This window comes from Neolamprologus brichardi, chromosome 9 (genome assembly GCF_056152115.1).
Source record: "Neolamprologus brichardi isolate AB-2024 chromosome 9, ASM5615211v1, whole genome shotgun sequence".
NCBI lineage: Eukaryota > Metazoa > Chordata > Actinopteri > Cichliformes > Cichlidae > Neolamprologus > Neolamprologus brichardi.
The window spans coordinates 39,542,320-39,567,737 of NC_142112.1; the positions used below are offsets into that span (position 1 = coordinate 39,542,320).

The 25,418-nt window shown below is 47.3% G+C and overlaps 1 protein-coding gene across 1 annotated transcript in view; it reads right to left on the reverse strand.

Annotated features, from left to right (window-relative positions):
- The window catches only part of dipk1c (divergent protein kinase domain 1C), a 43,944-nt gene extending 19,008 nt beyond the window's left edge, over positions 1–24,936 (reverse strand). Inside the window, exons 1-2 of the mRNA XM_087846650.1 lie at positions 24,288–24,936; positions 20,751–21,562 (exon numbers count right to left, since the gene is read on the reverse strand). Coding sequence (XP_087702776.1) covers positions 20,751–20,972 — 222 coding nt within the window. The 5' untranslated portion in view covers positions 20,973–21,562; positions 24,288–24,936. The remainder of the gene's footprint in view (positions 1–20,750; positions 21,563–24,287) is intronic.
- Between the last annotated feature and the right edge of the window lie 482 nt (positions 24,937–25,418).

Below are 25,418 nucleotides of genomic sequence, written 5' to 3' on the forward strand. Positions count from 1 at the left end.
ATGGATGGACGGATGGATGGATGGATGGGTGGATGGATGGAATGATGGATGGATGTTGGATGGATGGATGGATGGATGGGTGGATGGATGGAATGATGGATGGATGTTGGATAGATGGATGGATGGATGTTGGATGGATGGATGTTGGATGGATGGATGATGGATGGAATGATGGATGGATGTTTGATGGATGGGTGGATGGATGGAGGGTGAATGGATGTTGGATGGATGGTATGATGGATGGATGTTGGATGGATGGGTGGATGGATGGAGGGTGAATGGATGGATCGATGGATGTTGGATGGATGGACGGATGGATGGATGGATGGGTGGATGGATGGGATGATGGATGGATGTTGGATTGATGGATGGATGGGTGGATGGATGGATGGAATGATGGATGGATGTTGGATGGATGGATGGATGGATGGATGGAATGATGGATGGATTTTGGATGGATGGATGGATGGATGGATGGAATGATGGATGGATGTTGGATGGATGGGTGGATGGATGGAGGGTGAATGGATGGATCGATGGATGTTGGATGGATGGATGGATGGGTGGATGGATGGTGGATGTTGGGTGGATGGATGGATGGAGGGTGAATGGATGGATCGATGGATGTTGGATGGATGGATGGATGGATGGGTGGATGGATGGATGGAATGATGGATGGATGTTGGATGGATGGATGGATGGATGGATGGATGGAATGATGGATGGATGTTGGATGGATGGGTGGATGGATGGAGGGTGAATGGATGTTGGATGGATGGATGGATGGATGGATGGAATGATGGATGGATGTTGGATGGATGGGTGGATGGATTGAGGGTGAATGGATGGATCGATGGATGTTGGATGGATGGACGGATGGATGGATGGATGGGTGGATGGATGGAATGATGGATGGATGTTGGATGGATGGATGGATGGATGGGTGGATGGATGGATGGAATGATGGATGGATGTTGGATGGATGGATGGATGGATGTTGGATGGATGGATGTTGGATGGATGGATGATGGATGGAATGATGGATGGATGTTGGATGGATGGGTGGATGGAAGCAGGGTGAATGGATGTTGGATGGATGGATGGATGGATGGATGGATGGAATGATGGATGGATGTTGGATGGATGGGTGGATGGATGGAGGGTGAATGGATGGATCGATGGATGTTGGATGGATGGACGGATGGATGGATGGATGGGTGGATGGATGGAATGATGGATGGATGTTGGATGGATGGATGGATGGATGGATGGAATGATGGATGGATGTTGGATGGATGGATGGATGGATGTTGGATGGATGGATGTTGGATGGATGGATGGATGGATGGATGGATGGAATGATGGATGGATGTTGGATGGATGGATGGATGGATGGAATGATGGATGGATGTTGGATGGATGGGTGGATGGATGGAGGGTGAATGGATGGATCGATGGATGTTGGATGGATGGATGGATGGGTGGATGGATGGTGGATGTTGGGTGGATGGATGGATGGAGGGTGAATGGATGGATCGATGGATGTTTGATGGATGGATGGATGGGTGGATGTATGGATGGAATGATGGATGGATGTTGGATGGATGTTGGATGGATGGATGGATGGAATGATGGATGGATGTTGGATGGATGGGTGGATGGATGGAGGGTGAATGGATGTTGGATGGATCGATGGATGTTGGATGGGTGGATGGATGGGTGGATGGATGGATGGAATGATGGATGAATGTTGATGGATGGATGGATGGAATGATGGATGGATGTTGGATGGATGGGTGGATGGATGGATGGGTGCATGTTGGCTGGCTGGCTGGATAAACAGATGGATGGATGTTGGATGTTGGATGTTGGATGGATGGATGGATGGATGGATGTTGGATGGACAGATGTTGGATGTTGAATGGGTGGATGGATGGATTAATGGATGGATGGATGGATGATGGATGGATGGACATCAGGTGTGAATTTAAACTCAGACCAGGATCTTCTCACAAACCTGACCGAGCTGTGTTTAGTGCCAACTGACAGCAAAATAAAAAAGTGAATCATGCAGTGGAGAAAAGCTAAACTGAGTTAAACACATCCAGCTCCTCACACGATCCAAACTGCTGCCTGCTGCAGTCACACGTAAGCTTACAGTCTCTGAACAGGACGATTATGTGACTGCACAGAGCAGCATCAGAGCGCCAGGAGACGAGGTCGTTATGATGTTAGTCTTCTCTGTGTTGCAGAGATCTCAGAAACGAGATTCATGTCAGAAACAAACTGAGATACTGCTGCACAAACAGCAGCTCCAGCTCAGCTCGAACTTTCAGACTCATTTTATTTTATGTTTGTAATTCATAACTAACCTGCAGTGAGATCAGTAAACAGTTTTATGGAGAACACAGAGTTTCTGATGCTGAGGCAGCAGAAGCATGAATTGTAAAACTGAGACCTCAGAGACTCAAACAAACACGATTTCATCGATTCTGAGAAAAAATTCATGAGACGCTGCAGCTGGAGCTGACTCTGTAAGCGTCCTGCATACCTGAAATATCCACAGCACCTCCCCCGCCTCACCTGCAACCCTCAGCTGCTACTCAGATAAAAGCTGTGTGTGTGTGTCTGTGTGTGTCAGTGTGTGTCTGTGTGTGTGTGTTGATGGACTCAACAGGTGTGGGAGGGGAGCTGTTGAGAGTCAAAGGAGGCTCAGCAATTATCGCCCCCCTCCTCCCTTTTTAGTTCCTGCTGCCTCTCTTCACTGTGAATGATAACCACTGTGTGTGTGTGTGTGTGTGTGTGTGTGTGTGTGTGTGACAGACGGAGGGTAAACTGCTGATGTGTGAAATCACAGATGTAATGTTTGCTGCACGCTGACGGGTTGCTCTGCATCGGTCATTAGAAACACTCACACAGGTGTGTGTGGACACCTGTCAGAGCGCCCTCGGTAACACAAACACATCCAGCCTGATGTCGTGGAGCAGACGTCAGATATGATCCATTTGTTTGTTTTGCTTTAAAATCATTTATTTTCATTGACAGTGCTTTTTATGAACTTTTACTGTCACTGTCTTCACCCAGGCCCCCTCTCAGCTTCCAAACATGTGGTTGAAAGAGCGACTGCAGCCTGAACCCTGATCCTTCTGCTGAAGCTGACCAATCACAGGAAAGGAAACTGAAAAATGAGAATAAAACTACGTGTTTGCTCATGAGCTGGAAACCCGAGGGGACAGAGTGGTGTGTGCTGGTGGATCAGGGGCTCCAGCTTTAACACTGTTTTTTTAGGATGACTTCCCACTGGGCACATTGCCATGGTAACCTGTGCTGCAGATAACCACCACCCACTGACAGAGCGGCTTCCTGGAAAACTGCAGCCTCCCTGCTGGGAGAGCCTGAGCACCTCGAGGTGCATGCTGGAGACACGAGCGCACGTGTGTGTTTGAACGATGCTTCTCCACACGAAGCTCTGAGATGCTGCAGCGCTCGGAGCGAGTCATCTTCCCATCAGGAAGGGAAGGCCTTCAGAGTCCTATGAGACCATCTGAGTGCAGCGAGCTTTAAATACACAGTTTCTCCCTCTCTGGCTACAGCTCTGAACTCCTTTATGTGTTTACAGTTTAACACGAGGCTGAAATCATCTCACACACTGGAAGAAAACATCCAATCAAAGCAAAATGCTGACTGTCATCTTTCACCTCGCACAGTCGCTCAGGTGCTCTGCTGATGGTAGAGCTGTGTCCTGTGAGCGTGACTCGTCATGATGATGACCACTTCCTGTGCCTGCACAGCCAGATCTCAGAGCAACTGAAGCCAGATCACAGAAACACAGAGCGTGCTCAGTGATGGTCATCCTGTCAGTCCACCATCGTCAGACAGTCAGAGCTAACTGCCCGGGTAAATCTGAGAGTCATTTGCTACAACAACACACACAACATCTCCAACATCGCACCCTGAAGGTCTACCAGGAGGTGATCAAATGAGAAGCTTCCCACAGCCGGGATGAGTGTGACCGATTGTTTCTCTCACTATGACAAACTGTTCCTTCAGAGAATCAGCTGCTTTATGTCCGCCATGTTTTTACACTCGCCAATTAGTCGCCAGCCTGGAAGTATTCAAGAACATGGCTCAAATTTCAACCAGTGAAAAGGTTTTTTCCAGGTGAAGTCATGAAATTTTAGCCTCTGTAGTCTTACTGCCTCGCAGACACATAAATACTTCTTGTTATAATCGTGCCACACAGCGCCCTCCATGGAGGCTCTTAACTCCTTCAGACCTCTGTCAGCTGTGTCCTTGGATTCAATTTCAGGTTCGCACTCAAAGCAGAGCCAGAAAAGCTCTTGGACATACAACGAGAAAGCAATTACCATGGCAACAGCCCCAAACCGCCCCCATTTGTAGTAATAATGGAAGCACTTAAACTCAAAGGGTGATCGTGAGGTTCCTTCCTGCCTCGCCGGCCTTACTCTCACAAAACCAGAGATTTGAAAACAGGTCGATGGGACCCTGAGCGGGACAAGGATCCCTGAGCCGAGGAATACCCCCCCACTCGGACATCTGGTCCCTCTGCTCTTATATCCGCTCTAATTCCCTGGATTTCCTCCACCCTACATCAGCCAACACTCTCCAGCTGCCTACAGACCTTCCTGCCCAGTTTAGAGGATCAGATTCCCTCCAAGTGTGAAGAGAAACGTGACTCCTGGAGTGAAAACGAGACCCAGATTCCACTTTTTAAATCGAAGCAGTTATTTAGCCCCATGTTTGAGGTGCACGATCAAACAAATGTATATGACTGTGACGTGAGCTGCTTTAGAAATACTTGAGAATATGTTGATTATACTGCTTTAACCTAAAGTACTTTTACTGCAGGGTGTCTCCCTCTGTAAAAGCATTCGTACCGACGGTTTAGAGTCTGTGAGGTGGATTTTGGGCCTCGGCACTGAAATCTGTCTTCACCTGAAACGACTTGTCCTCCTCGTTGTGAACAGCGCCCTCGGGTACACATTTCCCTCATCTTCATCATTAACCAGAGCAGCGTGTGTGCGAGCTGACACACGCGTGCGGTCGCCCACCAACCAGCCGCGGTCTTTAGTGCTCCACTCAGTCAGCACCTATAAAAACACTCACCTGCTCGTTGGCTAATTACGGAGGCTAACCGCTGCCAAACACTCGCACTGTTAGCGTTAGTGTTAATGGCTCGGGGTGTGTACCTGTAAGTGTGTGGTGGGCGTTTATAGCGTGTTGTGGCCTGCGGCTGCTGGCTCATCGGCTGCGAGATCAGCCTACGCTTCCAGCGAGCTGACCCCGAGGTCAGCGGCTCCGCCCACGCCGCGCGCATGCATCCGTGCCGCGCGCTCGCAGCGGTGAATACGAGCCATTCAGCCCACACCGCGCTCACCCTGCAGGCTGCAAAAGTCACACCATTGTTCTCGGAGTGGTCAGCGTGCTCAGCACAACAGGAGGTGCTGCTTTACACCGCCAGCCTGTGGGGATACTGTACCGACCTCTGACCTCCTGTCACCAGTGATAAATCGCTCGCTGACGCCTTTTTGAGAGCTTTTTCTTTTTTATACGGCATCAGCATGGGAAGCTTCCTCTTTCTGATGTACCACGGTTCAGAGGTCGCGGTTTGCTGCTGGTTTGCTCAGTGTTGCTCAGAGGCTCTGGTGCATATAACAGAAACCCAGCACAGATTATCAGGGACTTCCTGATCACTCAAACGTGTGTTTAGTTAACCGAGCACACTGATCTCAGCTGTCACACCTTTGTGGAAGGACCAAAACGCTCATCCTTAAGTTTGCTCGATCACTTCACTTCTGCAGAATCTTTTTAATTTGTTCCAACAGTTTCCACTTAAGCGCTCCGGGCTCCTGATTCTTCAAAAACCTTGACAACCTCTGCAAGTTCAGGCAGAAAAAGCTCCAGCGCGACGCGCTCGGCCCGTCACGGCCTCTGGGCTGAATAAACATAGGAATGTCATTAAAGCCTTTTAATGTTCCTCGTGTGTTCGGGCTTCGCTGTTATGGAATGTAATGGTGAGAGCGCAACAACAAAGACCTCCTTTCACTAGAAACGAGACCAGAAACTTCTCGTCTTTCTCCGACTGCTCGCCAATGTCACACGAAGCGGAGGCGGAAAGGCAGAATTAACCCAGTGTAGAGTACTGCGCTCACAGCACAACAACAACACATGAAAGCTGGAAAACGCTGCAGAGATGTGAGGAGGAAACATCTGCACTTTCCTCCTCAGTTTAATCAGGTTTTAATCAGGTATTAAAACCTGATTAAACACCCTTTAAACAGGTAGCATTAGTTACTGTATCATTAAAGTCTTTAAGTGTTATTATAATGACAGTTTTGCTTTTATAGCTGTGCAGCTAAACGAAACACGGCCAGAACAGGGAAAGAAGGAAGAAGATCCGAGCTAGAAATGAAAGAAAAAGACAAAGAACTGAAAATTAAAATGTTGACCATGGCTGTTTATCTCAGGAGGAATCCATAAATTAAGAGGAGTAAAAATTAAATAAAGATCTTGGAAGTTCAAACTAGAAGTAAAAGCCTGCAGTGACATTTAAAACCTCGCCGGCAGACCCCAAGTTCATTAATGATTCTTAATGATTCAGTCTGGAGCTCATTTACCTTCCGTACTCATTTATTTCTGTCATTAGCTCGACACGAGGCGCCACATCAGCTGCCTGGACCGCTCTGCTGCTCGCTGGCTCGGTTCACCTGCTCTGGCGCTACATAAACAAGGATGAGATTCAGACGACAGCGACCGACGGGCTAATTGAAGCCAGCTGCAGCTTGGAGGGGAGCTGAGAGCTGGAAGCTTCCTGAACAGCCACATGTGAACATTGGTACACATACAGCAGCTGAATTCAACAAAAACCAAACTACCAGAAGAATACCAGACCTGCTCCCAGATACCAGCAGATCCACTGAGATTTAGTGTAATACTGGTGAACACGCATCGTGGTTCTGGCCTGTAATTTCAGTACATCACACACTGCAGTGTTCAAAAGTTGAGTACTTTTTTGGGCTTTATTTTGGTCCTTTTGTAACTTTGCAGCTGCAGGTTTGAAACCATTTCTCGTGGTGCTAACGTGCGCAGGCAGAGGTTGGACGCTCAGCGGTGATGGTCGCCTGCTCTGACCGATAAACCAACGGTCCATTGAAGCTCGGCACCGTGACGCTGTCTGTATATTTCTCTCAGTCTGACAGCCTCGTTAAGCTCTCTGAAGTGCCTGTGGTCGCACAGCATGTCGAGACTCACTCCAAGTGTCAGGGTGCTTATCGCGAACCCGAAGGCACAAAACTCAGAGCTCACCCTGCCGGAGCGTGCCTGAATGTAAACAAATCCAATTAAAGCAGACTCGCCGCTGCCAGGACGCCTGCACAGAAACACACTGAACGTACACAGCGTGCACGTCTTCTTGGCTGCCACCTCTGCCTGCAGGCATCGCCTCGCATTTGAAGTACGGAGAAAATACCGAACACCAATTACAGAAATATGTCTGAAGGGTGTTTCTCTCTTCAGATGAAATATTGTTGACGAGAACAATGACTGTTCCAGATTACACCATCGCACTGATCTGACTCTAAGTTCAGCAGTGTCTAAAAAAACGGAGTAAACTTCAGGTAGTTTTGAATGTTCTGCCCGTTGCATACACGTTTTAGATCACAGAGCTCCATCTTCCAAATAATAAAGTCTGTTTTTAGACTGATTTCTTCTCGTCTTTCTCTCAGTCAGCAGCTGGCTTTAGGTCATCGGCTCCCCTGAAAATCAACTTGCGGAGACTTGAAATCTCTGATGAGGATTTCCTTGTTTTTGTCAAACATATCGGAGCACGGGCATGTTGCAGCAGGCGACTGTTATTAAGACCTCTTCCTCTTTTCTTCAGTTATATGTTGAACTCCTGAGGTGTCTGATTTGTGCCACTTTCATCAACGACTCTTCAAGTTTCCTGGCTGCATACCAACACCCACTGTCCTTTATATACGACGGACTCTTAAAGGAAATCTGATCTCACCTTGAGATCAAATTCTCCTTCAGTTTTCTCCCAGCTGTACACACCTGGATCACCTCACCCAGGAGTGCAGGAGGTCTGGTGTAGAACCATTTAAACTGACTGTTTTAAATATAGAGAACTGGTGCCTCCACTCTGAGCTCCTTCTGATTGACCAAGCGCTTCACAGGAAACTATAGAAGTTCAATGACATTTAGCAACTTAAAGTGAAGGTGGGTGAAAACCTCTGTTTACAAAAAGTTAAACTGTTCAGAGAAGAACGACTTATTGTTGTGGTCACTACCCCACAGGTCGTAGCCACTGGTAAAGGTAGGACCACAGATCCACTGGTAAACTGAGAGCTTCATTGCTACGCTCTTTACAACAGACCAGTACTATGAGACCAATCTTTGCCATTGACAGACCTGTATGAAGGTTAAAATTAGCTATTTAAAAGCAGAAACTTCGTAGTTCTGATAGATCTGGTATTTATACCCACAGGGTACTGCATGTCTTGGCCTTCCAGTAGCCCTGGAATGGTTCAGATGGCACTCAAGTTCAAGCTCTCATCTATTTTCTGTTACCTTTCTCTCAGAGCACATTTGTTTAATATTGGGATCTCCATTCTTCTTGTCCTTAGTGGGCAACCAGCGGCGGTGGTCTGCCGCGCAACCAGTACGCTGCTGTAGGTGCCGCAGGTTTTCTTGCTTGACCAACGATTATCTTCCACGCTTTTCGATCTAAGGCGATGGTTCTTGCCTGCTCGAGGTCAAGTCGAAGGGCCTTCAAATCATCCTAGATTTGTTTCATCCATGTCTTCTTTGGTGCATTTCGATGCACCCTCCAAATGGTGGGGCAGGTCAACCAGAGTAGGCCATGAGGGTAGCGGCTCGGGTCCATTTGACAAATGTGGCCAAACCAACGGAGTCGGCGGCGCTGGATTAGGTCGCCCATCGACGGTTGGCTGCCGCAGCTGGTGAGGATTGTGTCATTCGAATGACGGTCGCGAAGGGAAACGCAGAGAATGCATCTAATTCAACGCATTTGGAAAACTTCGAGCTGGCTCAGGTCGTGTTTGAGCACTCCATTAGCATTAGCATTAGCCTTAGCTATTCTTCCAAAAGAAAGCTGATAAGGCAGTAACCACAGTCTGCATTAGACACAGCATTCATACAACAAGTTATTTTAATAAATGTTAGTTTAATTGTTTGGAGTTTGAAAGCATCTTAAACAGAGATCAGCGAGATAAAAGATTTAATGTAATAGAAATCCTCTTAAAACTCATTTTACCTGCTGACATAGAGCTGGGATACTCGACTGTTCACACCTACATTTGTTGGCTGGATTTTGGGTAACGGTGAAAACAAATAAACCTTTAACGGTTAACATCAATCACATGACTGGATGACAGTCATGTGATTGATGGTAAAATATTATAGCAGTTGGTGCATCAAAGCAGCGGTTCCAGAGAATACATCATATGCGTTTGATACAACCGCATAAAGGTTACGTCCTGGGAATAAGAACAAGTTGGACCGGCTCCTCTTCTCCACTAACGGCTGTGAACGTCACGCTACACCCGTCTCTAAATTTTGTTGAGGCGTTTACACATGCTCCGTGGTGTTGTGGTAAGAAAACAAGCGGCGACCTCAGGGGTTAAAAAATCACTTTGAAATGAAGCACCAAAGAGCTGCAGTTCCTCTAACGTCCAGCAGAGGCTCCAGCAGTGAGTCGGTCTCCACAGCCTCCCAAACAGAACAGTTTGGTATTTATAGATAATTTACCTTCATGATAACTGTACAGATATTTGCCCTTAATTCATCCTAATTTAATATATCAAAGTTTGCATTATTAGGGGCGTGGCCTTTGGTGACACAGGCGGCTGTAGCTGCTAGCGTCACCTGAATTGGACCTCTGGGCTGTGTCTGTGCTGTTGGAGCCTTTCAGAGGCCAGTCAGAGCCTCATAGATTCTTTCAAAAATAGTGATGTAGTTGCTGCAGGCTGGCAGTTTCACTGCAAAATGACACATGTGCTCAGCAACCTTGGTTTTATACAGAAATACAACCAGTTGGGCTAGTTAGCACAGACCAACTTTGCCAATGACGTTCGGAGACTTTTTGCCTCCCACCGTGTGTGCGATCACCTTGTGACCAAAACTGGTCCAGTACGGGTGTTACAGGTGTTGCATGGTTAACCCCAGCTGGTTGCCACAACTACTGGCAATCAGTTGCTGAATGCAAGAAAGTGCAATGCAATCACCAGGTAACCACCAATTTCAGTTGTAAGTGATAATTTTAATATTGAGTGACAGAAAATAATTAGACCCCTGTGCTTTTGAGGGTTTGCAGTCCAGCTGTGAGAGCAGGTATGATTTTAAGCTAAATCACCGAAGGAAGTGTTTCAGATCATTGTTGCTTTTGAAACAGGAGCCGATGCTCTTCAGACTGGAAGGGCTCAGTTGGGTTCATGTTCTCGCGGTGATTTCAGCCAGCAGCTAACTGAAAGCAGACTGAGGCTACGCCGCCGCAGTCTCTCCAGCCTCAGACCCATTTCTGCCTGCACGACTGTTAACCACGGCTATGTCATACGTCATGGCTGCATCATCTGAAAGACCATTTTTTGAAGTTTCAGTTTCCACAAGTTCGTCTGACTCCTTCATAATAAGAATCTTCTGTCTACCTAAACGCTGGACTATTAAGATCACTGGAAAATGTTTTAGGATCCGTCCAAAGAGTGAACCTCAAACTTTGCACTGAAATGTGAAATTAACCCTCTTCAGGGAAATGCTCTAACATGACTCAGCAGCTTTAACAGTTTTGCATTTCTGAACATGAAGAATAAGAAATGAATGAAATCCAGTGAAAAAAAAGACTCAGAATACAAAAAAAAGATGCATTTGAATCTTTTAATGAGACTCTGAAGAGGAATTCATCAGATCCTGAATCGACGACGAGGATCAGAACTTCAGAGCTGATCAAATGCCTGCCAGAGTCTTTTATTCTGAAAATCTCACTTGCTTTGATGCTGAACTGCAGATCAGAAAACTTGTTAGTGTGGATATTGTCAGGCGTGATCAGAGCGTGACACGTTCAAGTTCAGAGGCAGCGCCGGCGTTTGAACCGCCGTCGTTAGTTGCGGTGTTGGGCCAGCGCCGGCTTCAGAGAGAATGGCTGAGCCGCCGCCGTGCTGATGCGGTTCGGGCGGCTTTGTTGGGACCCTGCAGGCCTCCTCGTTGGTATGCGGCGCTAGTCTCCCGCTGAGCTGCTTTCTTTTTAAAGTGTCTGTTCTCTGCTTATCGCCTCCCCCACCCTCTCTACCCCCCTCCGACCCTCTGTTCTCCCTCCTTCTTCTTCTTCTGCACATGAGCCTGAATACAGATCAAGAAACCGCCGCGCTGCTTCTCCATTGAGCCCAGGACAAACACGTCCTCTCATCACACAGTTAAAGGTGTGCAGACATGCACAGCACATCACGTTTGTGCTAAATGTAAGTGAGGAAAAGTGCGTCAGATTTATTTTAGTCACCAACACTCGTTAACTTTAGTTGGTCGTCCTCCACCTGCTGCTTTCCACACGTGTCCAGCGCTCGCTCAGGGAGACGCTAACCTGGTTATTTTATTCTCACTACAATTTACACATGTCCCCAGAAGATTAACTTCCTGTTGGGAATATGGCGGGTGCAAGGATGCTCCCTGTGTGTGTTTCTGTAGAACCGATCATCCAAACCACACAACTGTTACATGATATCAAAGAAACCAACAGAGTGACGACAGTTTGTAAAAGCTTAAACTTCTGGGTCACTCAGAGTCCTGTTTGAGGGGTAAGACGGGCTTTTAGGGGTAAAGTTAGCACACTGTTCAGGTTTGATGCTTTTATAGCACTTTTCTACTAACTGAGCACTAAAAGCCACATTCATCGCTTCAGACAGCGCTTAGCGCTACTGCAGCCGCTAAGTGCTTTCTGTCTCTGTGTGTATCGGAGGAAAACCAGGTTTGAGTGCAATCAGCTAGCTGGCTCCTCCAGTCTGCATGCCAAATATCCTTGGGTAAGATACTAACCCCAAGTTTCTCTGCATCCATCGGAGTATGAATGTAGAAAGCACAGTACAGAGAAAGTGCTTGTAAGATTGGGTGAATGTTGTATAGAGCGCTTTGAGTACTCTGGGAGAGTAGAAAAGCGCTCTGTAAGAATCAGACCAGTTACGATTATATTTCAGTTTCCTCGGTGGTGCAGCGAGGGCCACACGTCTCTGACAGCAGCTGGAGTCATCTGACAGCGCGAGCCGGACCAAGGAACAGAGCTGATTAAATTAGCAGTGATGCTAACCGAAGGTTAAACACATTCGTTTTCTGCTCTAACAGCTGCTAACTGCACACCGGGCCTCTACATCCACCCCCACTTTAATCATCATACATCATGTAGGAGCGACGGAGAGTCAGGAGAACAGGCTGAAGTGCAGATATTACAGGAGGTGACAGTGATCAACGCTGCTCCTATTAAACCTATGAAAAGCAGCCGTGATGAATTTGTCTGAAGACGTATAAATCACCTGAGCCTGAGGATTTACTGCGTCCGTTAGCTAATTACTCTGCTGCAGTGAGCTGACGAGCCTCCTGAAAAGTCTTCGGCATTGAAACCTGTGCGGTGTTTACGGCTGTGCTGCAGCTCCCTGATGATGCTTCTGAGTCACACAGAAAGTTTTTGTTTCATATCAAACGCCCACTGACTGCAGATCAGTTCAGACCAGGCTGACAGGAAGCTCATTAGCAAAGAGAAGCTGAACCAGAGTAATTATCTCGGGCTCTGAAGCCAGTATGAAAGCAGTCTGCTTTATTATAACCAGGTGACATCATCATTCTTCACGTCTTTGCTGCTTTTGTATCAGGAACCACTAAAAACCTTCCATTATGGATGGGATGAAGCGACCTGTGAGGCTCCTTGTGACCACACACCCGGCCAATCACACCTCAGATGATGTCATTAAAAAGGGTAAACAGTACAAATACGGTCCCAAGGTCCAGCTCCACCTGTATCACCATCCAACTGTCAGTCAAAGAGGCCACGCCCCCAGAAATGCAAACTTTAAACCTTAAACATGTCTGTTTTAACATGGGAGTCATGGGCACTGACTCACTGCTGCCTCTGCTGGACGTTAGAGGAACTTATGTTAGACATGCCAGGATGTTGAGGATGCTCGGTGTAACCGTGCAGGTACCAGCACGCGCCTCGAGTCTTCACCTGATTTAAAAACATAAAATCAGGTCTTAGTGTGTGTGTGTGTGTGTGTGTGTGTGTGTGTGTGTGTGTGTTTGTGTGTGTGCGTGTGTGTGTGTGTCATCTCCTGAGCCATTCTGGTGATTACACAGGAAGCGTGTGATGGTTTTTGGTGAATAACAATCAGTTTTCTCGCTGATTTACGAGGATTTATCTGCAGGAGCTCGTGAGCTTCTTTCTCATCAGGTTCCATTTAAAACACATTTTCTTTCCTCTCGTCTGTTTTTCCTCTGACATTCAGCTTCTTTGCGCTCCCTGCTCATCAGTTTTTGGTTGATTTAGCTCCTTCGTGCAGGCTTTGGTTCGTTTTCATGCACTGACTTGAATATTTGATAAATATTTGACTATAAATTTTTTTAACAAGTCAAATCAAGTGAATTAAATTTTCCCTGTTCAAATGAAGAACAGAGTAAAATTTAAACGACTGGACTGCTCAAAGACTCATCTCTCCACAGCGGTGGCTCCCCAATGTTGTGCTTTGATGCAAGTCCAGCTGGGCTGCAGGATGCTGTACGCGGGGACACGAAACCATCTTCCTGATTCAAGGTGAACAAATGAACAAACAAAAGCCGGGCTATAGACTAGAGTCTGAGTCTCCTGCATGGAAACATGCACACCATGATCGCACTGGCACAGAGCACAGTTCAGCTGGACTCGGGCACATCTGGCACAGCTGCCGACCACACAGAACGTCACTGAGCTGAAGCTGCTGTTTGAGGCCATTAACAAAGATCTAGAAGGTCTGTGAGCATCCAGAGTCTGTGTGAGCGAGTCATACATGAACACACTTCTGATTCACGCTGTGAAGAACCGGGTTATGATTTCAAGCCTGGTTTCTCTGAACTGACACTAAATCAAAGCCCCGTGTTCAGCACACGAGTCCCTCTGATCCCACACATGGGACCTCCTGCTCTCTGCCGAGTGTTTCCTCTCGCTCCAGCATAACGTGCAGCTTAAACCGAATCCACAGCAAATGATCTCATCGGTGTCCTCCATATTTTCCATCCCTCTCTTGAACCGACGACCTGAACCTGTTCGTCATCTCTCTCTGTGGGGAGTTCAGCCTCCACTCAGAGGAAACCTTTCCAAACCAAATCAAACCTGAAGCCTGCAGCTGTAAATCACCTGGACGGAGAACCAGGCCCGGGACTGACCCGCTGATTTATCAGCTGCTGGCTCCAACATCTGCACCTCCACAGCTGAAGCCGACGTCTCACATCTTCATCATTTATTATTCTTTGTGTTTTAAAAACAGTTTCACCCGGAGTTCACACCCTAAGCGCTCCTCCACCCTTCACACAAACACCTTCCTGTGCTTTCACACCTGCCATCAGCCCACTGTGCCTGCACACGTTGGACGTGGCTGTCCTTGCTCTTCAGCCTCAGGCTTGTTTCACACAAACGGACTCATCCACGTTTCATAACTGAGTCCGTATCGGAACAAAAGAAAAGGCTAACATCTCTGGGATGTACTCTCACAGAAACGGGAATCAAAGGGATTCAACTTTCCTCTCAGAGACTTTGTTGCCTTTTTCCAACCTGGTTTAATTGATTAAATGTGAGGAATGCTGAGAAACGCCCGGGTTTAGACTTGGCTGTTACTTCTGCAGTTTCATTTTTATCTTAAAGTGGCCAAAACAATAAATGTATAACATCAGAACTCATCCAAGCTCTACAGAAATAAAGGGTCGGAGCACCAACAGCCGCTGTGAGATCATCACGGCTGTGTGAAGCTGCTGCTCAGCGAGATCACAGAAACACGTCAGCACGTCTGACAGAGGGAGCGTCTGACAGAGGGAGCGTCTGCACACGTTCGTCTGTTTGGACCTTTTCATTCCTGCGCTCCACCACAGGAGCTCCCAGTTAGTGTGGCCGACTGGATCTGGCCTGGAGACGACCACGCTGTGCCTAGCAGGCAGCCAGCATCCAGACTAAGAGGCCACGCCCCCGTACCGCTGTGTGTCAGGCTGTGAACGTGTTTATTTCTGCTGTAGATTTGTGCACTGACTCTGCAGAGGAACTGATGCTGTTGGTGCTTCAGCGTAGCTTCATGTCCGGTCCTGCTGTAGATGAGCCATGCAAACACTGAACCCTTCAACCTGGAGTCTGACTGATCAGAGGGTCGGGGGTGCGTCCCACAGCGCTGCAGCCGCCGCTTCTCTCACCCCTCGAGCCTCATCATCTCTCAGCTGCATTACTGCAGCCATCGTGTCCACCACAGGACACCTGGTGCCTCAGGAGGCATCTGACAAGGCCGCATTAAATTCTACCCGAGGATGAGATCATGTTGACTTATTAATCACCTGCAGTCCAGAAAGATTCCTGTGCAGCCAACAGCCAGTGACAGACGGGACGTTTGACCGGACAGGACGAGCTAAGATGTTAAAACAAACACAGCTGAGGAGGTCGTGACCTTTAACACTCAGTTGTTATTTGACAGATGAAGAAATGATCCAGCACTCACAGGTCAAAGTGTGCAACATGGAGTACGATATCAGGTTGGATTTGTGATATTGCAGCTGGAGATGGTGCAAAACAAGCATAAGTTAACATGTTTGTTTATCGAGTGTTTGAGAAGAAACCTGCACGTAAACCTTCTCTCTTAATTCCCCGTTAAGCAGCAGCTGAATTAAAAAAGTGAGACAGGCCATAAAACATGTGACGTCAGGTCATAAATAGGCCGAGGAATGCCAGAGACATGCGAGGACACGGTTAGACGGAGCAGCCGATCCGCCTTTAGACTATAAATACTCGAAGGATCAACTGAAAGTTTCCTCCTTCAACACCACAGAGCCGATGTTCACCCGAGACTCGAGCGAGCAGACAGTTTGTTTCTCCAGGTTCATCAGGTCTGTCTCATAGTTACTGATGTCTGGAGAAACCGGACTTCTTCTACAGCGAAGATGAAAGTTGTCATCGGTTAATTCAGATTGTTATGAATTTGAGTGTTTTTGTCATCTTTACACTCAAAGCCTGAACGTTGAAGAAATCCTGTTTTCAGAAACCTGCCAGAAATAAAAACGATGCAGATCGACTCTGATGTCAATGTTGCATCATAACTGATGTTGTTCTGTTAATACAGGTGGGAGGCGGGCAGGTGAGGGGGGGTTCCTGTTTGCTCTGCAGCAGGATCGATGATGGAGAGGACTTCATGGAAAGTTGAGTCTGTGATGAAACGATGCTTTTCTAAACCCCACAGGCAGGTCACGTCCTGCAGTAGGACGTCTTAGGACAGCAGACGGAGGAGTTTCCCATCGACATGGATGGAATTGCTGCAGGATCCCAAAATAAGAGCGTTTGTTTCCAGACTGAATGCCTCTGAGACGAGTTTCCCAAGAGTGTATTTTTATCTCTGCTGTCCCAGGATGTCGGACACAAACCGTCCACGCTGCTGAATCCTGCGCTGACCGGGCGAGTTATCTTCTCAGGATCTTTAATGATCCTCTAACCCTTCATTATAATCCAGAGACACGTGCTGCTGATACCCGGCAGCATCAGGACATCTTCAAGTTTCCTTTACATTCATCACAACACGCGTTCCTCTTTTAACCTTTATTTAATCAGGAAGTGACACGCTGAAGGTGAACAGCGTCGCCGGTGAGCGTGTCCCAGGTTAGGGTGCACCTTAAAAACTAAACCCTCACTGAGTTTGCAGCAAAGCACAATAATCACACAGAGCGTAATGTGGTGCTGATGTAGTCGGGTGGAGGTCAGGGTGGAGAGGTTCTGTCTACATCCTGAACTGCTCTTTATCTGTTATTTATTTCACAAACACATGCGGATGTTTTGTGTATCAAGACATGAAATAATCCAGCAATCAGCGTCCATGCTGGAGCAGCTCCACCATCAAAGACCAGAGGAGATAACCGTGTGTGCGGTGGAGTCACTGATGGTCACTGATGCTCAGATCGCGGTTTGGAGCTGTGTTTACCTCAGAGGTTTGAGGTTCGAGGTCTCGAGGTCTCTGCTGAACAGCAGCTTCAGCACCGTCTGCTGTTGATCTGCTGCTCCAGTGGCCGGCGGAGAGGTTTGAGCCACAGGAAGGAAGATGAGGGGGCAGATGTTTGTTCAGGTTCCTACAACACCTGAAGCCTGTAAGCCTGAGCCGGAGAAATCCAGCAGAAACTTCCAGCAGAAACTTCCAGCAGCATCAGGATTAGTGGGTCAGAGGAAAACAGCCGAGCTGCATCTGTGCTGCATTAGCAGCCCAACGAGCTTCTGGAAACACGAAACCTCTCGTTGCTTCCAGTCAGCTTGTTATTGGAGCCGCTCGCTGAACCTCGAAGACTTTTCAAACAGCATGATGGATGGAGCAAAAGTGCTGCGTTGTTTGTTGACTCTGACTCTGCATTTATTCGGGATTTCATCAGTTTCCACTTTGGATCTCTGAGAGGTTTACAATCAGGCGGGAGGCGGGGCTGACGTCCCGCCTGACTCTCTGCGTGAGTTTGATTAAATGACTCCGACAGTAAAAACTGTGTTGGCACGATGTCGTAGGGTTAAAAAATAAAGTTATAGTTTGCAGAAGTTCTGTTACTGACAGAGAGTCAGTAAGAGGACGAGCTGCAGATTAAAGTGAACTGCTTTCCAATGATGTTCACAGAAAAGATGATGAAAGCTTCAGTTAACGAGCTCAGCGTTGAACCACCTCATCCCTGTGAGCCTCACACTTCTCTCTGCTCTGCGATCTTTATGATGTCAAACAGAGCAGATCTCCTAAGCCCCGCCCACTAGCTGTCACAACCCCATATTTCCAAGCAGCAGCCAGAAAACTGTGATGAGTGTTTGGATCCCAGCTTTCAGCTCTCAGTGTTAGAGACTGTGGCCATGTTTGGACCTGATATACGACCAGTGTTGGGGAGTAACGGAATACATGTACCGCCGTTACGTATTGAAAATACAAAATATGAGTAACTGTATTCCGTTACAGTTACCGTTTAAAAAGGTGGTATTTAGAATACAGTTACTTTGTTGAAATAAATGGATTACACAAAGTAACCTTCCCAACACTGCATACGACAGGAAACATGGAAAACAAACTGGTATTTTAGCTGCTCCTGAAAGCTGCTCCTGTGGAGCTCTGTGGAGAAACACCAGCAACCATCAGTCACTCAGCCGTGACAGGAAAACACATGTGTGGTGTTTAAGCAGTGACAGAAAGATTCGTGAGCCAGAGGACAGGGTGGGAGGACGTGGGCGTGTTATTATGAGTGTTTACCCACAGCAGCAGCAGACGATCAGGACATTAAAGTTATTGATCGCTGACCGTTTATCTCACACGTCTGCTCCCTGTACAGGAGAGAGACGAGCAGCAGAGACACTCAGAGACACGTCGATGTGAGTCTGTGAGAGTCCTCCAGACCGTAAATACTGAGACTGCAGAGTGCATATGCTACACACACACACACAGACACACACACACACACAGCCACACACACACACACAGCCACACACACACACACACAGCCACACACAGCCACACACAGCCACACACACACACACACAGCCACACACAGACACACACACACACACACACACAGCCACACACAGCCACACACAGCCACACACACACACACACAGACACACACACACACACTCTGGAATAACTTAAACTTCTTGCCAAGAGCTGATTGGTCAAAATGAAAAATGTTATTGTTGTAAGCTGCTGATGATTTAAGGACACTTACATCAAGTAAGTAAAAGAAGGTGCCAGAATGCAAACAGCTGATCAATCATGTGACCCAATGAAGGCGGAGCCAATTTACAGTCGTTGGTGGTTTATGAAAACAACTTTATCTTTACAGCCACTGGTTCATTTTCTAGATTCAGGAGTGACCTCGAAAACTGTGACTCGGTAATCAACCTGAATCACACACGTATGAAACCGGAGCTCCGCCTCCTTGGGCGATTTGTTACCACAGTAACCTCACAACAGCCATATTATTGGTCACATGATGCCATTAAAAATGCTCCAAAAGGGTCCAACAGCAAAAACATGTCCCGAGGTCCAGTTCAGGTGAAGCTAGCAGCTACAGCCGCCTGTGTCACCATCCACCTGTCAGTCACAGAGGCCACGCCCCTAAAACTGCAAACTTAACTTTTTGAGATTATTATTATTGTTATTGTTATTGTTATTGGTGTTATTGTTATTGGTGTTATTGTTATTGTTATTGTTATTATTGGTGTTATTGTTATTATTATTGTTATTGTTATTATTATTGTTGTTGTTATTGTTATTGTTATTGTTGTTGTTGTTATTGTTATTGTTATTGGTGTTATTGTTATTGTTATTGTTATTATTATTATTGGTGTTATTGTTATTGTTATTGTTATTATTATTATTGTTATTGTTATTGGTGTTTTTGTTATTGTTATTATTATTGTTATTGTTATTGTTATTATTATTGTTATTGTTGTTGTTGTTGTTATTGGTGTTATTGTTATTGTTATTGTTATTATTATTGTTATTGTTGTTGTTGTTGTTATTGGTGTTATTGTTATTGTTATTGTTATTATTATTATTGTTATTGTTGTTGTTGTTGTTATTGGTGTTATTGTTATTGTTATTATTGTTATTGTTATTGTTATTGTTATTGTTATTGTTATTGTTATTATTATTGTTATTGTTATTATTGTTATTGTTATTGGTGTTATTGTTATTGTTATTGTTATTGTTATTATTGTTATTGTTATTGTTATTGTTATTATCATTATCATTGTTATTGTTATTGTTATTGTTATTGTTATTTTTATGACTCTGTAATGTCTCTGCAAACAGGATCGTAGTGATTCTGATCACAGTCACATTTAAAACAAACCCATCAATCTAATCTCAGGTGTGCTTCAGTCATCAGGTACAAACTACAAACTAAATCTGCTCGACGTTTTCTTTAAAATAAATCAGACTCACAAGGAAGGAAGCAGAAAATCCCAGAGCTGAGCTGACTTTTGTGAAATTATTCTAACTTTTCATTTTCCAGGAAGCTCACAGCGGGACGAGCTAACAGTGCTGGGCAGAAGGCAAACGCGTCACATTTAAATCCAGCTCACAGTAATGTAGTGTCCTTGTGTACTCACATATTCTCTGTTATTCTACCCGGCGACAGCCTTTGTGTGTCAGTAACGAGGTATTCGACCTTTTTTTGAACCATATCTGACAATTTTAGCACCACTTTACATCCTGTTTCCTTCTGTGTGGAAAAAAAGAAACAAAGAGAAAAACTCTGTTTCCCAGTGTGCACTGCTGCTGCTCTGTGGTCCCCCCCCCCCCCCAGAAGAAAAAGCTTAAGACACATCATTGAACCTTCATAAACCTGCATCCACACCTCAGGAGCAGCTCAGGCTTCAGCACCACCAACCTCCCAATCACAGACCTGCTCCATCTCCTGAGCCACACACAGGTGAGCACGCCGACTCATCCACCCAACCCCACCACAAAAACCAGACTCCTGTGCTAACTGGACTGACTCACCAGTCTCTGTAGGATCCTCTTGCTCTTGTCGTCGGTGCAGAAGTCAGACAGGATGGTCCTGTGGACCAGAACCAGGCCGTTCAGGAACAACCAGGACCCGAACCAGAGCAGAGCGAAGACCAGTGTCCCCCGACGAGACCACAGCCTGAGGCCCAGCCACCGGAGCAGGCACAGGCCGCCGCCACGACCCCCTCCGCCGGACGCCAGCCCTCCTGGGAGCATGGCGGTGGATGCTGCAGGGCGCCGTCAGTCAGAAACGATACTCAAAGCGTCCTCTGGATATTCAGCTAGGAACAGATTCTGAAACATCCGAATGTTTCGTAATGTTGAATATTCCCTTTAAAAGTTCAAGTGAGACAAACTCTGTGTCACTGGCGTGTTTCAGTCCTCAAACAGGAAGCAGGTGTTCGCTGGCGTCCTTTCAGAGCTTCAGCTCTGTGAAGGTCCAGAGCGTTGCTGGACACTCAGTGACCGACAAGTTTGGCCTGAAAGAGCCTGAAAACGACACAACAGTCTGTGCTCATCACAGACACACAGCCCAGCTCTGCAGGAAGTATCTGAAGCTTTGTGTGCGCTCGATGCCGTTGTGTTGTTTCATATCCAACCTGCTGATTTACTTTCCACTCACAGAGTCAGCGAGAGAAACCCGAGGAGTCGCCTTCGAGCTGCGTGACACGGGCTCGTCTGCAGCGCCGTGTGGCATCTGCACGCACACACAGTCCCACAGAGCTGCGTCTCCACTGTCCTCGCGTCACCTCCTCGTGGCGTCGGCAGCTCTTGTGGTCGTCTCGCTGTCGAGCTGAAAAATGTCCCTGAAAAACATTCAGAGAGAAAAGAGTTGAACAGACGGCAGCTCTGGATTCTGGAGACGAGGATTTAACGAGAGGAAAAACAGAAACTGAATTTATACAAAGAAACAACAGTGAGGAAGACCCCGATGAAGCTGAGAGAGGAGGGGTTTGAATCTAAAGAAAGGACAGCAGGCGGCATTCGAGGAAGTTCCCAGAATCAAACATTCAATTTCAGGAGCTTTTAAAAAGTCTCCAGAACGTTTAAAAGGAAACCAATGAAAGCTTCTCTCCACCGACGAGCTCAGCAGGGCCGGCTCAGATGTTTCTGTAGACAAAGCTCATGAACGCGTCTTCTTCATCTGCTTGAGGAAGCCTGCTCGCCTGGTTTCATGCGCTTCCTGCTCAGTGACAGAGCAGCGCCTTCGTTTTTAAACGCTGGAGAAATGTTGCAGAGACTCATTAAAGCTTGTGGCTGCGGTCGCTCTCTCTGAAGCATCCGGAGCATGAAGTGGGAGAAACCCGACTGCAGAAACACAAACATGTTTGTGAGTCAGGCGGTCAGCAGAGCTCGCTGCGATCAGAAGTCCAGATGATGAGCACCATCCAGGTCTTGTTGGAAGCTGGGTGGAGGAGAGGACAGAGCAGCTGATACCTGCTCCGCTGGCGGGTGGATGTTGGAGTTCTCGGAGTTTGGTTTTGAACATTGATGCACTTCGAGCCACTTTTCTGAATTAAAGCAGCGTCTCTGAAGTAAACCGACCCTGCCAGAGCGTAAACACCTCCATAAATCATGAAGCGCTTTAATGAGGCTGCGTAACAAACCACCGCAGTTCTCAGCAGAGGTTTTACAGCTCAGGCGTGGATCTGCTCCGAGATGCAACGTCCTCCTCAGAGGGGCCGCCCTCATGTTCCACCAGTAAATATTTTACCGATACTTGACTTCACTGCGTTAGCATGTATTTCACACGCTACACAAACAGCTTGTGTCTGTATGTTTGCAAAGGTTTTCACTTGGACTCAAACTGTGGACAAATGAAACGCTCCGATGACGACAGCTTTACGACACACACAGGTCGTGTCCAAATTCATGGGCTGCATCCTCCTGAGGACCCGGCCTTCGCGGTCTACGTGGGCCGGGTCCTCAGGAGGTCGGGTAGGCCGGAAGTAAACGGCTGTGGAATTGGACGGTCTAGCCTTCTCGATCTACTCCCGCCCTTAATTCAGAGTATTTCCGGTTGTCAGCGCCACAGCACGAAAATCGAAAATGGACCTGAAATCTTTCTCCGTTATTGTGTTCATTTTTAATTATCAACGAGCTAACCCACATTCTCGCCTGAAAATATGTTTAAAGTTTATTTTGTGGCCCAGAAAGATTAATAAGAGTAATATTAAAACTTAGTAGCGGCCGCCATTGCCGGAAACTGGAGTTTGGCTGGGCCGCGCTATGAATTCTGGGATATGGTGGACCAAGAAGGACACACCGACCCATCCTTCAGATTCGGGGAAAAGGAGGACGCATTTGTCGGCTGCATTCGGAGGAGTCTACGAATTTGGACAGCCTTCGGCGCGTCGCTGTGACGTAATTGGTCTACAAATGCGTCCTCAGGAGGAAGCAGCCCATGAATTTGGACACGACCACAGAATTCCCAACGGCGGCGACTGTGGGGAGGAAGAACTCCATTTTAACAGGAAGAGACATCTGGCCGAGCAACATCTGCAATAACTGGTTAAAGGGTGAGAGGAAATAGAAAGAGTGCTTAGTGCATCATGGGAAGTCCCACAGCAGGCCGACGTCATTAGCCAAACAATGCACTGTTTGTCCATCACCGTGGAAACAGATGAAGACAGAAAACTAACCAGCAGCTTGTTTCCAGTTGAGAGGCCGACAACAGCCACAAAGGATTCCTGTGGCTTCTTTATATTAAATAAAAGAAGATTTGAAGCTTTGAAAGGACGCAGAGACACGCTGACACTTCGTCACATAGCGAGCAGAAAGCAGCGTGACTGAGCAGGATTCAGGAACAACCAGCGAGCCTGCGGCACTCTGATAGGGTGATACGGTAGCGTGAGGCCATTGAGATGAGAGGCCTGATTATTGTTAATCGTTTTTTCTTGGATGTATTTGACACACAGAGTCTGAAAAGCTTAAACTGATGGTGAACGTGACACCAGAACCTGATTGATATTCGAAGGAAATCCAAGGAAGCTGGAAGAAGTTGCATCACTAGATTCACCAAGCATAAAGTTCATTTTAACGCGAGGAGCAGAGCACAGCCAACTCTGGAGGTGGCTGATAGATCCCAGTGTGGATCAAATTTATAACTGAGCACATTGAAGCTGAAATCTTCCTTTTCCTTCACCATGACGACTGATACAAACAACAGATTCATTAAGAAATCATTCTGCTTCAGCTGGAGCTCGCAGCAGGTCTGTCGATGCAACAGGTGCTGAAGCTCTGCTGCCCTGCAGACCACCGTCCCTCACAGAGAGCGCCCGCTGGAGCTGCTCTCACAAACGTGTGAATGTGTTTGAGCAGCAGCTGTTCGAGCGTCGCTGCACTTCTCACGATGATAACAGCGCGTTTGCTTTCCTGTTGTTCTCACTGAAACACTGAAGCAGCTCCAGGTCTGTGACGGAGCACAAACAGCACTTTTACTGGGCGTGTCTGAAGTCTGAACTGATGCAGTGACCTTGATTTACACCGAAAGAGAAACAAACAGAGACGATATGAAATCTTGCCGCTCACCGTTAAACTGTTGTGTCGACGCTCAGGAAGCTCAGCAGCCAGGTTGAACTCACGAGAGCTTTTCTTCCAGATGATTAAACCAAATTGGCACTTCTTCTGGTGTTTCTTCTCGCCCCCTCAGGTGATGATGATTATCTCTTTTCCCTCTCTGAAAAGAAAAGTCTTCTTATTTAAACACTGAAATAATCCCAAAGTTTTCCTCTGAGCCGATGAGGCTCCAAAACGTGCAGCAGCTGCTGAAATGATCCAGAGGAAAACTGATGGTTTGTCCAGAGGAATGAGCCAGCAGACCGTGAGCCTGAGGTCTGCAGCTCCTCCACTCTTCTGTGCTTCAGCACAAACTCTCGGCTGTGTCTCTGAGAGCAGCAGGAGGTGCAGGTTTCTGCTGCACCTGGAGGGTCTGTGAGCCCTGAGTCCGGTCTGACAGGCAGCCGCCGCTCCGGCACTCCTCCGCTGCTCCAGAGCCTCTGGTTCCTCCTCAGAGCGCTGCTCCTCCTGCTCCTCCTCGCTCTCTCAGTGTGCCGCTCCAGAGAGAGAGAGAGAGAGAGAGAGAGAGAGAGAGAGAGAGAGAGAGAGAGAGAGAGAGAGAGAGAGAGAGAGAGAGAGAGAGAGAGAGAGAGAGAGAGAGAGAGAGAGAGTGTGTGTGTGTGTGTGTGTGTGTGTGCGTGTGTGCGTGTGTGTGCGTGTGTGTGTGTGTGTGTGTGTGCGCGTGTGTGTGTGTGTGTGTGTGTGTGTGTGTGCGTGTGTGTGTGTGTGTGTGTGTGTGTGTGTGTGTGTGTGTGTGTGTGTGTGCGTGTGTGTGTGTGTGTGTGTGTCTCAGGCTTGTTCGTTCAGCCTCCCTTCCTTCCTCTCCTCAGTCGGCTTCCTCTCTTTATTCCTCAGCTGTGTTTGCTCGTGTTGTGGGGACAAAAAAAGTCCCCTGAAGCTTTAAAGCAGCTCCTCCTCCTCCTCACCCCCCTTCTCTTAAATACTCTTATACTCCCCCTCCCTCTCTTCTGCAGCTCTACCGAGGCTCGCCAAATTAAAAGCTCTCCCCCCATTTATCTCACTCTCCTTTTCCGCCCTCCTCCCTCCCTCTGCTGGGGCGCAGCTCAGAGCCTCGCGGCGTGTTCGTAATTGCCTCATTTGTAA